The sequence below is a fragment of the Macaca mulatta genome, chromosome 5 (assembly GCF_049350105.2).
Source record: "Macaca mulatta isolate MMU2019108-1 chromosome 5, T2T-MMU8v2.0, whole genome shotgun sequence".
Classification (NCBI taxonomy): Eukaryota; Metazoa; Chordata; class Mammalia; order Primates; family Cercopithecidae; genus Macaca; species Macaca mulatta.
Window position 1 is genome coordinate 53,825,010 of NC_133410.1, and position 17,095 is coordinate 53,842,104.

Consider the following 17,095-nt stretch of genomic DNA (forward strand, 5'->3'; position numbering starts at 1 on the left):
TTTATCATTAAACAATGCCATTCTTTGTCCTTTTTGATCATTGCTGATTTAAAGTCTGTATTGTCTGAAATACGAATTGCAACCCCTCTTACTTTTTTGTTGTTGTTGTTTTCTGTTTGCTTGAAAGATCTTTCTCTATTCCTTTCCTTTCAGCATATATATATGTAATTTATGTGAGATGAGTTTCTTGAATATAGCATATAGTTGGGTTTTGCTTCTTTATCCAACTTGCCACTCTGTACCTTTTACGTTGGACACTTAACCCATTTATCTTCAAGGTCAATATTGATATGTGAGGATTTGATCTTGTCATGTTGTTAGCTAGTTTTTGTATAGACTTGATTATATAATTGTTTATAGTGCCAATGTGATATGTACTTAAGTGTGTTTTTGTGGTGGCAGGCCTTACATTTCCATGTTTAGTGTTCCCTTTAAGACCTCTTATAAACATATTTGATAGTAATGGATTCCCTTAGAATTTTCTTGTTTGAAAAGGATTTTATTTCCCCTTCACTTAGGAAGCTTAGTTTGGTTGGATTTGAAATTCTTGTTTTTTTTCCCCAAATTTCTTTTCTTTCAAGTTGCTGAATATAGGCCCCCAATCTCTTTTGATTTGTAAACTTTCTGCTGAGAGGTTCACTGTTGGCCTGATGGGATTCCCTTTGTACTTAACCTGGCCCTTCTCTGTAACTGCCTTTAACATTTCTTTCCTTTGTGTTGAACTTGGAGAATTTGATGACTAGATATCTTATCTTTCCCAGTATATTTTAAAGAGTCTCTGAAATTCCTGAATATGCATGCCTACCTGTGTAGTGAGGTTGGGGAAATTCGTGTGGACAATACCTCAAATATATTTTCCAAGTTGCTTGTTCTCTATCTCTTTCAGAAATGCCAGTGAGTCATAGGTTTGATCTCATCACATAATCCCATATTTCCTGGAGGTTTGTTTTTTCATTTTAAAAAATTCTTAATTTTTTTTCTGGCTGCATTGATTCAAAGGAGCAGTCTTTGAGTTTTCAGATTCTTTCCCAGCTTGGTCTATTTTGTTATTAATGCTTCCAATTGCGTTATAAAAGTCTTATAGCAAATTTTTAATTTTCAGAAGTTCAATTTTTTTTTATTTTTTCATAAAATGACTATGTCATTTTCCAGCTCTTGGATCATTTTATTAGTTTCCTTGGATTGGGTTTCAGTCTTCTTCTGTATCTCACTGGGCTTCCTTGCCATCCAGATTCTGATTCTGTATCTGTCATTTCAGACATTTCAATCTGGTTAAGAACCATTTCTGGGAAGTTATTGAGGTAGTATGTGGAGGTAAGAGGACACTCTGGCTTTTAGAGTTGCCAGATTTCTTGTGCTGGTTCTTTCTCATCTGTGTTCGCTGATTTTGCTTTACTTTTTGAAATTGCTGTCCTTTGGATGAAGCTATTTGCTTTTATATTCTTTGATGTTTTGAGGGTTTGAAGGCAGTATAAGTTGTATTTAGTTGATTGACTTCATTTCTGGATGCTTTCAGGAGGCCAAGGCTCAGCTTAGCACTCCTGAGCTTCATGCCAGTGCCTGGGGGACTGGGACTGGGCATGTGGCTTTGTTCTTTGACCTCTCGAGGTCAAGCATTTTCTGCACTGGAAGGGCTGAGATGTTCCCAGACTGCTGGCAAAACACTCTGATGGGGGCTGTTGGCAAAAGTGCTCCAGTGGTGGGGGCAGGGTACCACAGGAGAATGCCTTGAAGGAAGAGGTCACCAGAGAGTGCACACTAGTGGGGTGATGGTGTGAGATGCACACAAGTGAGAACCAACAGGACAGCGGGGAACCACTGGTGTGTGTGCAGCGGTGGAACATTATTGTCAATCTTACTTCATCTGTATCTGTATCCAATTCCCAACGCCCAAATTATTTTGATGAAAATATCAAAATCATATCATTTCACCTGGAAATATTTGTGCATACCTTTAAAAGACAAGCAGTCTTTAAATATATATCCATGATCATAGTTACATACTACACATTAAAAATAATTCTTTGATGAGGAAAAAATGGAACCACATTTTCAAAGTTACTATTGTTTTAAACCTTTGAAAATTTAACAGCATAGTTGAAACATTTGACATCAGATGACATCAAGCTGGAACATTTTCAGTTTTGCCTCTTAATATAGAGACTTTGATGTGTACCTGAAGTGGCTGAAGCCATTGACACTTGGTCAAAGATTTTTCCATCATGATGGTGTGAATATCCAGATAGCCCAATACCAGTAAAGGTCATTTCAACTTAAGCCTTAGGCTCCATTCTATTCACGAGAAGAATTAACTGTATTGGGGCAGGTGGATCACCTGAGGTCAGGAATTCGAGACCAGCCTGGCCAACATGGTGAAACCCCCTCTTTACCAAAAATACAAAAAAAATTAGCCAGACTTGATGGTGGGTGCCTGTAATCCCACCTACTCCAGATGCTGAGACAGGAGAATCGCTTGAACCCGGGAGGTGGAGGTTGCAGTAAGGTGAGGTCACACCATTGCACTCCAGCCTGGGCAACAAGAGTGAAACTCCGTCTCAAAAAAAAAAAAAAAAAAAAAGAATTAACTGTAAAAGATTTCATGAGTAACGCATCACAGGAAAGGAATCTTGGCTAAGAAGCTGATTTGTTACAAGTAGCTTCAAGCAACAGTTTGTATCCTTACAGGCTGTTAGGAGACTCTCAGTTGGCGTCTCATTGTGGTCAGGTGCCAGTTTGGCTGGAGTCATCTGGAAGCTTGGTGTGCCTGGGTGTCCAAGATGGACTTTTCTCTTATATGTCCCATATCTCCTCTCGAATGGCTGAAATAGCTGGGGATCAGCTGATGTCTCCCTGTCACCACCCAGCCTAGATTGGTTTGGGTTTTCTCACAGCTTGATGGTCTTGGGGTAGATTTCTGACCTGACAGCAGTGTTCTTCAACAGTGAGTGTTCCATGGATGTCAGGGAAACTTAAGTTGTTTTGACCTGGCCTCAGAAGTCACATAATACCTTTTCTACCTTTTTCTGTTGGCCGAAAGCTAGTTGTAGGCAATCCAAGATTCAAAGAGAGGGGCATAAATATTGGGTGGCAAGGTTCATTGGGGGACTTCTTTGCACCTACCACAGTATTTTATGAATCTGATTATTTTACACATCCTTACTATTTCCCCCCATGCCATAGAAATTTTTATATTTGATATTTTTTGACAGGTTATCAAGGATCCTCCACCACCACCGCCCCCTGCACCAAAAGAGGTGAGTGCCTAAAAAACTGATATGGCTGTTTTTTTTTCCCCATATGCAGATACCTTATCCAAATTCGATTAATTTTGTCTGTTAGATAACTGTGATACCTATGCACTGACTTTTTAATTTATAAAAATCAGTGGTTATTTTTCATCCTCTTATGATTTATTTCATATGCTAGAGGAATGGGACCTTCATATATTGCTAGATATAAACTGACCATTGGAATCAATAGTATATAAAGATTTAATATACTTTTTATACTGCTATATCAATAATTCTGATGTCACTTAGGTTATTTACAAAAAAGATCCAAGCTGACAGTTGAAAGGTCCTATTACTTTCTTCAAAATTCTTGGTGCTTTTATATAATTCTGTTAGCCAGAATCATGTTAGGAACATGAAATAAGGAATGTGCAGGTATTGAATATTTTCAAAGCTTCTCAACTGCCTATCTTTTCAGTTCAAATTTCATAGAGTCCAAACCTACACATACATTGATGCTTTAATGACTGTTAAAATGCTGTCCTAATTTTAATATTTTATCTTTCTAAATATGAAGTGATGAAAGATTTGAAATACCAAATGATTCCCATAGTTAAAGAGCAACTTCTAGTTACCTAGGGATGATGTAAGAGAGATTCCTAACATTTGAGGAGGGAAAGGAGTTCTCATATCCTGTGGAACTCCACTTGAAATTTATGCGTGTAAGTGTAAATACATCCACATGTTCTACATATAGTTTTTTTCCCATAGTAATGGAGTAATTCAGAAAAATATTTAAATATGAGCCAGTTCTGACTAAACAGTATTTTAAGAAATTAATTAAAAACTATTTATAAAACATATTTCCACAGGAGGAAGAAGAACCTTTGCCTACTAAGAAGTGGCCAACTGTGGATGCCTCCTATTATGGTGGTCGAGGGGTTGGAGGAATTAAAAGAATGGAGGTTGGTATCTTAAAAAAAATAGAAGCTGCTAATCTGGAGTATGTATTCCTAGGACTATTAAGCCATGGTAACTCTCCTTTTCACAATTCAATATTATAATATCATCCGTGTGTGCTTAACACTGGGTCTTTTCTGGATACATTTTTTTTCTATGGAATCATCCTAGCCACTGCAAAGCTGGCCTAGAAGAACTGGTTTCCTTAGTCAAAGGATTGCATTGATAAGACCTCTGAATTCTAAGGGACAAAACAAAACTAGGGTTTTTCTTATTTTGGAAAAAATTACTGCATAGAACGTCAACTTTGAAGAAGCCAGCCACTTCAAGTTGCAACAATGTTCTTCTTTGTAAAGATCTGATAGTAATCTACTATTTGAGAAGAAAATGTTAAAATATTCAATAGCATGGATCTGACCTTATCACAAATATAGAGAAAGCACATTTAATACTTTGTTAGTTGCCACTTATGAACTATTGTAATTGATATTATATATCATTTATAGAATGCATTGAACTTTCGGACTAGCCCAAAGTGTTGATTAACATTGAACTTTTAATATTATATCTTAAAAATCAAATAAGGTTTTCTTATCACCATGAACTATTTTTTCAAAGTGATATATTATTTAGTATTAAGCAATTATTACCAGCACTGAGCTCTTAACAACAGTGTAAACAGGCCTACATCCCATCCCAAGGAGCAATTCAAGGAATTTTTTTCATGAACACATTGACTTTATTGTTAAATCCTGGCATTCCTTCCTTATTAGTTATAATTTTCCTTTCCAATTAGAATGTGTTTTATGCATTTTACCATTGTTGCACATGTTTCCTATTGTCATATCTGCTTCGTGCCAGCAAAAATTGATAACCTAATGAACAACCCCACAATTATTGCAGTTTTCTTCTTTTATACGTTAAAATAAAATTCAGATTCCCGAGGAGAGTTTCCCTTTTCAGAATAAATTTTGCCCAGACATACTGAACATGGTTGTCATTCCCAAAGTGTTTATATAGGTCATCTGACAGTGATTCTTAACTTTTCTGGACCACATTAGATCTTGAAACAATGGACATTTTCCCTGAGAGCTTGCCCTTTATTGTTGAAATATCCTCTGAGACGGATACCTCATTGCCAATTATTCGTGGTTAAAGGCAATTACTAGATGCAGTTAAGTTGGTCTTTGGAGAAGTTATTGCATGTGTTTTTGTGTGCTAGAAACTGAGAATCGCAAACAATATAAGAGAACATGGCTAGGCAAGTTCTTGTTGCTTGACACGGAAGGTTATTTTCCTTTCTTACCTTTGTTGTGTCATTCTAGACATGGAAGGGTGGGAAGAAAGTATATAGGATGTTCCCATATGTATAAAACATACACTTTTAAATAAAGCTGTTACAATCAAATATCCAAATATGATCTGTAACAACTTATTTTTAGTTGATTTCACCTCATTCCAAAATGTGTGTGTAAAAAGATCTGTATAACAAGGGAAAAAAAGACTTGATAGGATATACCAAAAATGTGAGTAGGTTTCTCTGGATGGAAAATTTTCAATCTATGCTATATATTTACTTATTTTTTAAATGTATTTGAGCATGTAGTAGTTCATATTCAGAATAATAAGCTTAATACCATTTTGAAATTCACTCATGTAAAATACTGCATGATAATAAAGTAAGGATATTAGTATGTGAGCCGTAATTGAATAAACAATAATTTATAATAATAAATAATAATAAATAATATTCTTGCTTTAAAAAACTAGGAATATGTCAAATTTTTGTTAGTTCAATATTCCAGTGTTCCAAAGATTGAGGTCTCTTTCTAAAGGAAAGGAAATGTGTGAGTGAGATCCTGAATGGGTCCTGAGTTAAAAGGAACATTATTGGTTTGTATTTATGAGAGCCAAGAGCACACACACATCCCTAACTAAGCGATAGTTCAAGTTTCAAGAGTTATTAACTCTTAATATGTGAAATTATGTTGCCCACCCATCCTTTTCAGTTGAACAAAATTTGAGACCAAAAACCTCAGCCTACTTGTAATAAATCTGGGTCCATTTTAGTTTTGGATAATTTTGACTACCTTGCATGAAGTATTCCATCAATAAGATGGAAATAAGAATGAGAATGAAGAAAAAAAATGGAAAAGCAAGTGTGGATGTTACAAAGGGGAAACACAATACAGGTTGAGTATCCCTTACCTGAAATGATTGGAGCTAAAAGTGTTTTAGATTTTGGATGTTTTTCAGAGTTCAGGATATTTGCACATACTTAATGTGATATTTTGGGGAGGGGACCCAAGTTTAAACATGCAAGTTATTTTTGTTTGATATATACCTTATACACATAAGAGGAATATGTTTGGCATACTCATTATATACACATAAGAAGAATATGTGTATAAGGTGTATGTCAAACATAAATGAATTTAAAATATGCAATAAATACACAAACATAATGCACAAGCATAAATGCATGTTATGCTTATATATTTTGTAAACAAAATATACAAACATAAATGAATTTTAAAATAGAACAATGTTTTAAAACAATTTTGTGCATGAAACAAAGTGTTGACTGTGCCCCAATAGATGAGGTCAGGTGTGGAGTTTTCCTCTTATGCTGCTAAGTGGCACTCCGAGGGTTTCAGGTTTTAGAGCATTTTGAATTTTAGATTTTTGAACTATACACAACCTGTATATAAAAATACACAATAACAATTGAACTGAGAATTAAGCATCATCAAACATTTTCAAACATGAATTTATTTAAATGTGGAGAGGGAAAATAGAAAATCACAATGTTTCATTTATCTGCTTATCTGTTAAGAAATGTGGAGTGGATGATGGGGAGTTCGCATTATGTTGCCCTGGCTGGTCTTGAACCCCTGAGCTCAAGTGATTCTCTCGATTCTCTCATGTAGCTGGGGCTACAGGCAGGTGCCGCCATGCAAACAAAATTTGTTTTAAAAGCATGCTTATTCAAACCTGGAAGGTATTTCTCTTTTTTTTTTTTTTTAAAAAAAAAAGCTCTTAAACTAGGAAAAGTAAAGGAATTATAGAAATTATGAGCACATGTGAATTACAGAACACATTTTTATAGCTAAGGTTATTTTAAGCTAGTATAGGGATTTTTACCTAGAATATTTTTTCTTCCTTCTTCTTTAAATTAAATATTTAAACACTATGGTAATGGGAATTTTAGAAAGCTGGAACTGAGATGATGTTAATAACAGCTGTTAGCACAACTGATCCACAATACCTAATGACTTCAAATGTGTGTTTCTGCCAATTCAGTATGAAACTGTTTTTGTTTCTTTTCTCGATTCTGAAATTGCTCCTCAATGATATAACCTCCTAGTCATCCAAATATGCTCTGGAAATTATGGAATTTTATTGCTTATAATGAAAGCCAAGTGGAGTTGGAAGAATTTAGCTATCAAGCTTACACTTATTTTTTTTTCCATAATAAAGCCCGATATATTAATTCTGCCAAGGCTTCCTTTAGCAGTCTATTCTTGTTATTCTTTTGTCCTTTTTCACTGTCTCAATGTGGTCAAACTAAAATATTAAAATTTATGCATACATACACATACACATATATATGTTTAATTGCTTTTAAGAGTTTGAAAACTCAAATAATTTCTAGTTTCAGACTTCGAGTAAGTGAGAGTTGTTTGTGGTGGTGTTTGTGGTGGTGATGATGTTAATGATGATTAAATAGCTCCCTCATGAACTAAAACTAATGAATTTATTTAATGAATCTTCTTTAGACCTCAGCAACTACATTTCTCAAGTACAGTCATTTTATAGTCTAGTACCTAGAAATGCCATGTTCGGTCAGAACTCTAGTTTAACTAGCTTCATATTTTTTTTTAATCTGAGAATAGTGCTAGTGAAACTTGAAAGAAGAATATGATTATCATGACCTTTGCAATATCAACTGTGAAACATAGGCGAGGGAGCTGTCTATGGTAAAGCCTATCATTTCTGAATGGATCTAAATTGTATCTACTTCTTTTTCTACCCTGAATGACTTCTCTAAGTTAGGACATTTGTGTCTTTACTTAATTGTGTATCTTTTTTTCCTTAAAATGGAGCCTGTACAACTACAAGGGTATGTGTCCTGATTTTAGAGTTTTTAGTACAATTTAGCTGTATCTGAATATTTTATAAGTGTTAGTTTATCTAGGTGATAACACTGTGATTGGAAAGAGAAGGTCATTTCTCTGGAAAGAAAGCCAACTATCTAGCTCTAAAGGTTTAATGGTGTTTAAAACAATTTTAACAACCTCATAAAAAACATTCTAGTATCATTGATCACACTGAAAGATATAGATACATTTTAATGACTCAACAGGGCCCACTTGAAATTGAAAGCCCATTCTAAAATTGTAGTAAAAAAAGGTAAAAACACCTAAGTAAGCCTTATCAAAAAGACTGAATAGTTCTTTCCATGGATAGTAATCTTCTCTATCCCTACCCACTAATTCAGATCATTAAAATGCTTTAGGAAGTCTTAGGATTTTTTTTTTCTTTTTAGAAATCACTTAACTCTGGTGTGTCATAGTGTGCCCTGGATACGTCTTAGTACAGGTTTTTAGAGCTTCACTTCTCTGACCTTGCCCATCTTTGGTGATGTCCTTGGTTTTTGTAGGACTTTCCACTACTCCTGGTTGGACAAGCTCTTCTCCAGGGGCTGCATCCTATTTACATGCCCCGTTTGATTCAAATTTAGCTCTTAATTTCTGCCTATTGAAAAATAAAGCAATCATTTGATCATATGGTTTTTCAATGTCAAGATTTTTCAGAGGAGGAAATTTGCTGTAATTTGTGGAATTCTCTACTGTTCCTGAACTTTTCGTTTCAAAGCAGTCTTTTCAGATTTGTCCTCCTCAATGAAAAAATCATACGCCACACAAGCATACTCGGATGAACTTGGGAACTAAAGGCTGAACACTACATTACAAAGCAGAACTAAAAAGTAAAGAAAACTCATATATAATTATTTTACTTTCAAAAACTAAATGTTCAGATCATACTTTTTGCCTTAAACAAATGTGATGAAAAGTTTGGCAGAAGCAACTCTTTTGTATAAAATACATTTGTAAAATTCAAACCCATTTGAAACTCATTAACCCATGTCTATCCATGTTCAAATCCATGCCCCGTCACTTACTAGCTGTTTGGCTCTGGGCACATCACTTAACCTCCTTGTGCCTCATCTGGAAAGAATAAAATGTAATCTCTATCTCACTGCATTTTTGTATGGATTAAATGCAGACTGACACATAGTAATCACTCAGTAAATGCTAACTATCATCATTTTCATATATTTCTTCCAGTGTCATCACTACATATGGGTATGTGTTTAGCTAGCAGGGGAGCAAACCAAATTAGAGAGCAGGATTACACACTGTCATGCATTTCATATGTAAACCGCAAATGGACTCTTTATTTAAAACTATGGAAAAATGGTTGCTTCAAATTTAGTTGGCTTCGGATTTTTGCAAAGGGTCTTTTTGTTTTTTTGGATCTTAGTATTAAATACAGTAAGGAGTGGTGAGAAACCTATTCAGCCTCAGAAGAGGAGAAATTAGGAATTAGGATACCTGCTCATCTTCTTTTTTTACTCTGAGATGTGAACTAAAGGACCATAGACTCAATAAGAGCCTGTTCCTCTAGGACACTTTATGTCTTATAACAGTACTCTCTCTTTGTTTTACAGGTTCGTTGGGGTGATAAAGGATCTACTGAGGAAGGTGCAAGGCTAGAGAAAGCCAAAAATGCTGTGGTGAAAATTCCTGAAGAAACAGAGGAACCCATCAGGCCTAGACCACCGCGACCCAAACCCACACACCAGCCTCCACAGACAAAATGGTACACGCCAATTAAGGTACGTGTCCAAATTTTGTGTAATTTAACTCAGAACTTCTGGAGACATTGTAACATTTTTAGTACCACGTCTCACCAACTACTTTAAAGAGGGTAGATCAAATTGCAGACGTTCATTGTACACTCTTAGCAGCTGAATACTTTCTTGGCAATAAGAACCTCCAGGTTTTTATTACTTACTAGTTTACCTTATGAAAGAAATGAAGGTAAAGAAGATTTTATTTTCTTCGTTTTACGTCTTCATTTATTCAGTACATAGAGATTGAGTACATTCTCTGGGAATTCACAAGTCTCATTTTCCCTTAGGGTCGTCTTGATGCTCTCTGGGCTTTGTTGAGGCGGCAGTATGACCGGGTTTCTTTGATGCGACCTCAGGAAGGAGATGAGGTTTGTATATGGGAATGTATTGAGAAAGAGCTAACTGCTTGGGTCAGTATAATGAAGGCAGGGAAATAGTAATAAAAAATGATTTTAGAGCCCTATTGAACTTGAGGAAGGAAATACTGTCAAGTGTAGATTTCTATTACATAGAGTTTTCTATAAAGTACCTGTTGTTAGAATGCATCTTCAAACTACATTTTTACACCATTCCTTTTTCAAGTAATTCTTTACAATTCTGGTCATTTGTACACATACTTTAATAAGCACAATCATTGCATCAGCCCTTGACTTTGAAGACACAATGTTCCAACAGACTGGAATTTAGTAGCTGAAGTCCTTCTCTAGCATTTAGTAGCATTTAGTAGCAATAAGGCCTAGGGCAAAGGCCTCAGAATCTGTTTTATAGGTATAAGTATGTTCCCTGCCTTCAACAGTTGATGTTATCAAATTTCTTGACTATTATGTAAAAGTGTCTTTAAAGTTATAAAGCATTATAAAAATCTGTGATGGTGATAAACATACACACACATATACACATATGTATATGTATATATTTTTCCCCATCAGGGAAGTCTGTCTGAAGCTATATTTTTGTTTGGAAATGTGGCTACAATTCCTCTAGTTCTGTAATTTCTGTAATATACTAGTACTATTTTCCACTGTATTGATGTAAGAAAAATTGATTAAAACCTTTTCATATGTAACAATGGTTAGATTTGGTTCAGAGACAGTACAGTTCATAACAGTAGTGATGCAGGGCAGGTGAGCCCCAAAATTGAAGCTCAGCTTGGGAGAGTTCTTAACTTCACCTAAGAAGGAATCTGATGCAGGGCAGGAGGGTTCCCAAATTGGAGCTTAGCCCCGGAAGTTTCCTGGCTTCATCCAGAAAAGAATTCAAGGGTGAGCCAGAGGTGTTAGCAACTTTTGTTGAAGCGACAGTGCATAGCAGCAGCGGAGGTACTACTCCTTGCGGAGCAGGGCTACCCGATAGGCAGTGTGCCCAGAGGAGCAGCTCAGAAGCAGTTCTGTAGTCACATTGATATCCACTTTTAATTATATGATAATTAAGGGGTGGATCATGCAGACATTTCTAGAAAAGGTGTGACAACTTCTGGGTCGTTGGGTCGTTGTCATGGAAAGTGGTGGTAACTTCTGGGTGTTGCCATGGCAATGGCCAACTGACATGGCACCCTCATCAGTGTGTCATATGGGAAAGTGTTTTTGCCCTGTCCCTGTTTTAGTTAATCAGCAATTAGGTCTGGTGTCCAAGCCTCACCTCCAGAATCCAGTACTGCCTCCTACCTCAGTAGAATTGGTTCATTGTGTGTCAACATGAACATTCCTCTGTTTTAACAAGGGAATAAGCTTCATGAACTTCAGCTTCAGGGGATTTTTAAAAAATCCAATTTGAGAAAATTTATTCTTGGAATTTTCCCAACGGATCATCATTTACTGTTTGCTAAGACCATAAGTAGAGAGAACTAGTTGGTGTATAAAGCAGCCTCTTTCATTATCCAATCACTGTGGTTCTTCATAAAAAGTTTTCACATAATGACATTTGTATCTTTTAAAATTCATCTGTGATCCGGAGTTCTGTTCTGGAACAACATGTACTAACTCTTCTTCCTCTTCTACATGCTACATGTTAACTTCATGTGTTTTAAAATTGTTTTCATGCATCATCTTAGTTTTTATTCCCCAGGTTAGACACTAGTTTATTTGTTCAATAATTTTCACTTTATTAAGTGCTGGGCATTGAGCTAACATTGAATATATACTAGCCAACAAAAACAGACAGTGGTCTCAGCTCTCTTGCTAATACTTTATATTTTCTTTTAACTGTCATGATTGCAATTTAGTTTATAGTCTTTCGTTATTCCTATTAATTTTGATTCAATTCAATAATTTTTGGATTATAAATATGTACAAGCAATGGCATCAGGTGATATCGAAGGGTAGAAACAAGCAGCAGCCTCTGCCCTTAAGAAACCTAAACTTTGTTTGGGAAACAAGACATGTGCAAAAATAAGATTTATTCTGGAATGTGTTCTGGGTACTCTTGAGTGAATAGAAAAATAAAAACTAGCTCTCCCTAAGGAGAGATTAGGGAAAGCTTCTTCAAAAATATAGGTGCTCTGCCTTTGAATATAGGTAGGAAATAGCTAGAATGAGCATTTCCATAGATGTGGCATCATGAGCAAAGTCACTGAGGCAGTGATTCATGGTTTGCTAGATAATCTGGGGTTCGGAAGTGAAAACCAGAAAGATTCACTGGGAATAGAAAAGAAGAAATGTGAGTTTCGATAAATTGGTATGTTTAGTTTTTAAAATGATGCATTATAGTCATTCATTCAACAAATATTTACGTAGTACCTAACATATATCAGGTACTCTGTTAGATACCAAATGGATTTAACATTCTTCTTAATTTATAATGCTGTAATATTTCAAATGTTGCCCCAGCAGGTGAAATTATTTATTTTTTCATGTTTGAAGAATAATACTTCCCTTTCCATTATTTTGACCAAGATTTTCTTCCTTTTTCTTTTCTTTTCTTTTTTTAATCGATATGGTCACACTTTTGTCTAAGATAAGTCCAAAGCCTTTTTTGTAACTCTTGAGGTCATATTATTTCAAAATTCAGGATTTTTCTGATTTTAGGAATATGATATAGTCTATGTATCAAATATTATGTAAAGCATCATTTCCTAACCATATTATTCAGACATTTTTCTATTATATTTTAATATATATGAATTATAAAATTCATTGCTTCCAAATGAATTTTGGTGACAAATGTGGGATAAAACTTTCAGCTTTGAAAGATTCTGAACCTCAGAGGTATCAATAAAATATAGTTGACGTTTATTATGTGAGGTTAATTAAAACCCCACTTTTTCTACTCTACATCTATGCTATTTATGCCTTTTGAAAAATTTGTTTTTACTTAAGTACAGGACTTCAGGCTTAGTAAACATCAGTTGTTGATTCAATTAATTGATTTGTTTTTTTATCAGATACATATTATGATTCTATGTGTGCCTGATGCAGTCTGAGTTAATCTTTTATCGTCATACCTATTCATTTTAGCTTTAGTGCTTCTGATGTTTTCTTACCTGCAAATTTTTATTTCAAGCCAATGTTGAAACCTCAGTGTGGCATCCCATGAGAGCCCTTCCTCACAGATGGATGCTGCACAGTTAAGTGACATTACTATGTTAAAGCTAGGAACCTACCCAACAGTACAAATTCAGTTTACTACATGATTCACAAGGATATTTAATAAATTTTGTTAAATTCCTTGCTGAATTTAAGGTATAAGTGTATCTATCTATTCACCCATCCAACCAAACCCAACCACACATTCTTCACTCAAGAAAATCAGGTAAGCTTGGCTTGATTTGCTGTTTTGCCTTTATGTTTCTTGCTAGTTTTTCTTTATAATATTTATTATTTTGTTTTAGACTGAGGTTTTAAGTCTGTAGTTATCAGCATATGACCTTTACCTTTTAGACAACTTGAGAAATCTTTGCCCCCACCCCCACAACATTTTTATTCCCCAGCTTTCCATTTTCAACGTTTCACAAAAAATTATTAAGAATATCCAAATGTGTCCAGGTGTGGTGGCTCACACCTGTAATCCCAGTACTTTGGGAGGCCAAGGCAGGTGGATCACTTGAGGCCAGGAGTTGGAGACTAGCCTGGCCAACATGGTGAAACCCTGTCTCTACCAAAAAATATAAAAATTAGCCAGGCGTGGTCGGGCACACCTGTAGTCCCAGCTACTCAGGAGGCTGAGGTAGAAGAATCACTTGAACCCAGGAGGTGAAGGTTGCAGTAGTGAGCTGAGATTGCACCACTGCGCTCCAGCCTGGGCAACAGAGGGACACCCTGTCTCAAAAAAAAAAAAAAAAAAAAAAATCTGATTTTATGTCAACTCTACATCATCAACCAGGTCTTCTTTATTTCATAAAATTAACTCCCATTTAAATTCCCTATCCCACACACATATAAACCTTAACCTACATCTTTCCAGAGATTAGATCATAAAAATACACAGCAAGAATTATTCCACTACTTTAGTGAAATAGCTTTCTGTACATTATTAGGAAAATTGAAGGGCCCAACGTTTTTTAAGTTTACAGGATGTGTTAAGAAATCGTACTGTTTTGATTTCACTGTCTCTAAAATGCTATCATACCTCCCTTCCTTCCCACCTCCCTTTTTCCCTCCCTCCTTTCCTTCCTTCCTTCCTTCCTTCTTTTTTCTCTGTTTCTTCTTAAATACATTTATTTCCACTATGCTTTCACTTTATTTTGACAGTTTCTTATACTAGTTTATACATTTTCATGTTAATTTTCAGCTGGCTTCTTGTGAACAAATGAAGCCTTTAGTTGTCCTATTCTTATAGTCACCAGCACAGTAAATATCTTTATTGACAAAGGCAACTGTTTGACTCTGTGATACTTATGCCAAAAATAATCTGCAGCAATCATAGGGCACTTAATCATGATAAATATTTCAGTGAATTTTAAGTCTCTAAAATAATGCAAACATAAAAATATTATCCAAAAGGTAATATTTAATTATTTGTTTCAGTAAAATTATTTTTGCATGGGGCAGTGATGTAATCTGTATTGAGACTCTAATATCCTACAAATTTTATTTCTATTTTGTAGAAAGAGCACATAATATTTCTTAAATTTCCTTTCTTTTTTGCTTTAGAGTTATCTTTCATTTGGGAACTTACAGTAATTTACCTATTCAGAAAATAATGACCCAGAGGCAGGAAGAGTATCAGGAATTCAGAGTATATTTGGCACAGCTAATTTTGATGCATGATATTAAAATAGGATGATCTGCTTTGGTAATGCTTTATGCATGAGAAGACATCCATAGCACACCATTACCTTCTACTTACTGTGGTTAGTTGGTAAAAAATTAAAGTTACTAAACCTTATGGTTTTTACCAATTTAGTTTATATAGATGTGGTTTATCTCATGGAATTACATGAACTAAAGAAAATTAAAAATTAGGGAACTACAATGCCCAAGTGGTAGTATCCTCTACTTCTCTGGCTGTTCTTTGAATAACTGCCTATCCATCTACATTTATATTTGCTTGAAGAAAGGAGAAAATGAATTGACCTCAGAGTAGTGTGTGTGTGTGTGTGTGTCTGTCTGTCTAAGCCCTAGTATAGTCATTCATTGAATGAGAAAAATTAGTCCTAGAGTTCTTTTGTTAGCTTTAAATAATCACACACACCTACGATTGGGCTCTAAACAAGGGTGAAATCCTATTATTTGCAAACTTACATCCCTAATGTCAATCACAATCTGATTAAATGAAAAACATTGAGCTTAGACCAATTCATGAAAGATTTTATATTTTTAAGAGATGTCCATTGCCCTTTGAAAGTGTGTATCACTTTTATATCAACAAATCTATCTTCTCAACAAATTATCTGATATTTGGAATATTAGGAAATTTGTAAATAACGTTGTATCCGCTTAGATTAGATACACTGATTCCCTCTAAAAGAATTGTCTCTGCATTTGCAAAAAGTTCACTGGAACAAATGTTATTGTCTGTTAAAGTCAATTCTTTTAAAAATAAACTTTCTTATCAACATATAAATTGGTGAATATATTTTGCAAATAATTTTATCTTCCTGTGTTTTCTGTGCTCATAATGGTTTGTGTGTGTATAAATGCATAATATTTACTTTTGATTATGCTTCTTATGAAGTATTTGTACAGGTATACAAGTTCCATGTATGTGATTATAAAGGAATTTGTACACTTTAGAAATCAGGAAGACTACACAATTTTTTAAGATAGAAATGGATGTAGCTTGATGTGTATTGTCAAGAAGTAAATGAGAATCCTTTCTCATATCTGATTTTTAAAGGAAGTGATAGTGACTAAAAAAAGGCAAAACAAACTTCATGCCACTTGAGAGACAATAAAACAGTTGTTTTCAGGTTGTGGCTAATGGTTCTAAATAACACTACCTCTGCCTAGTCAACAGCATGTTTTCTACCTAGGAAAACAATCATGTCATTTATTTATAATTGTTTACTGCAGATTCTGCCTCTGGAGACTCAGGTTTAGTTGTATAAACAAATCAGCGTTCCTAGAATTCAACCCAGAATCACGCACATTTACTATGTAAGTCCCGTCACGGTGAATTTCTAGCCAAATGAGCCCCTTTTATGGCTCGGAGGTCGCACCGAGCTCGTTTGCGGAAGAATTCACTGCTGAATTGAAGTCCTTGATCAAGTAATTGAAGTTCAGGCATAAAGTATCAAAGCAGGCGAGCAGTCTCCCGCTCGGGCCCTCTCTCGCGCTCTCTTCCGCGCGGCAGCTCCCGCTGAGGTGGCGGGGTCCGTGGGCCGCACGCCGGGCCCGGGCTTTGATTGCGGCGGGAAGTCCTCCGAGTCATGAATGTTTCAGCGCGGCGCGCGAGGTGAGGGCCGCGCGTCCAGGTGTAAGCTAGCAGGTTGTCGCTGACATCTGTTTGCAGCGGCGGCAGCGGCCTCCCCAGCCCGCAGCGAGCGGCCGGATTGTCAGCGGAGGTAGTTGAGAGCGGCAGAACCGTTTTGGTCTCACTCTTGCTGCCT

General features: G+C 35.6%; 1 protein-coding gene across 2 annotated transcripts in view; it reads left to right on the forward strand.

Annotated features, from left to right (window-relative positions):
- The window catches only part of ANTXR2 (ANTXR cell adhesion molecule 2), a 160,974-nt gene that overhangs the window by 91,391 nt on the left and 52,488 nt on the right, over positions 1-17,095 (forward strand). For both annotated transcript variants that reach the window (XM_015138456.3, XM_015138457.3), the window contains exons 13-16: positions 3,210-3,254; positions 4,103-4,195; positions 9,925-10,092; positions 10,398-10,478. In XM_015138456.3, coding sequence (XP_014993942.3) covers positions 3,210-3,254; positions 4,103-4,195; positions 9,925-10,092; positions 10,398-10,478 — 387 coding nt within the window. The remainder of the gene's footprint in view (positions 1-3,209; positions 3,255-4,102; positions 4,196-9,924; positions 10,093-10,397; positions 10,479-17,095) is intronic.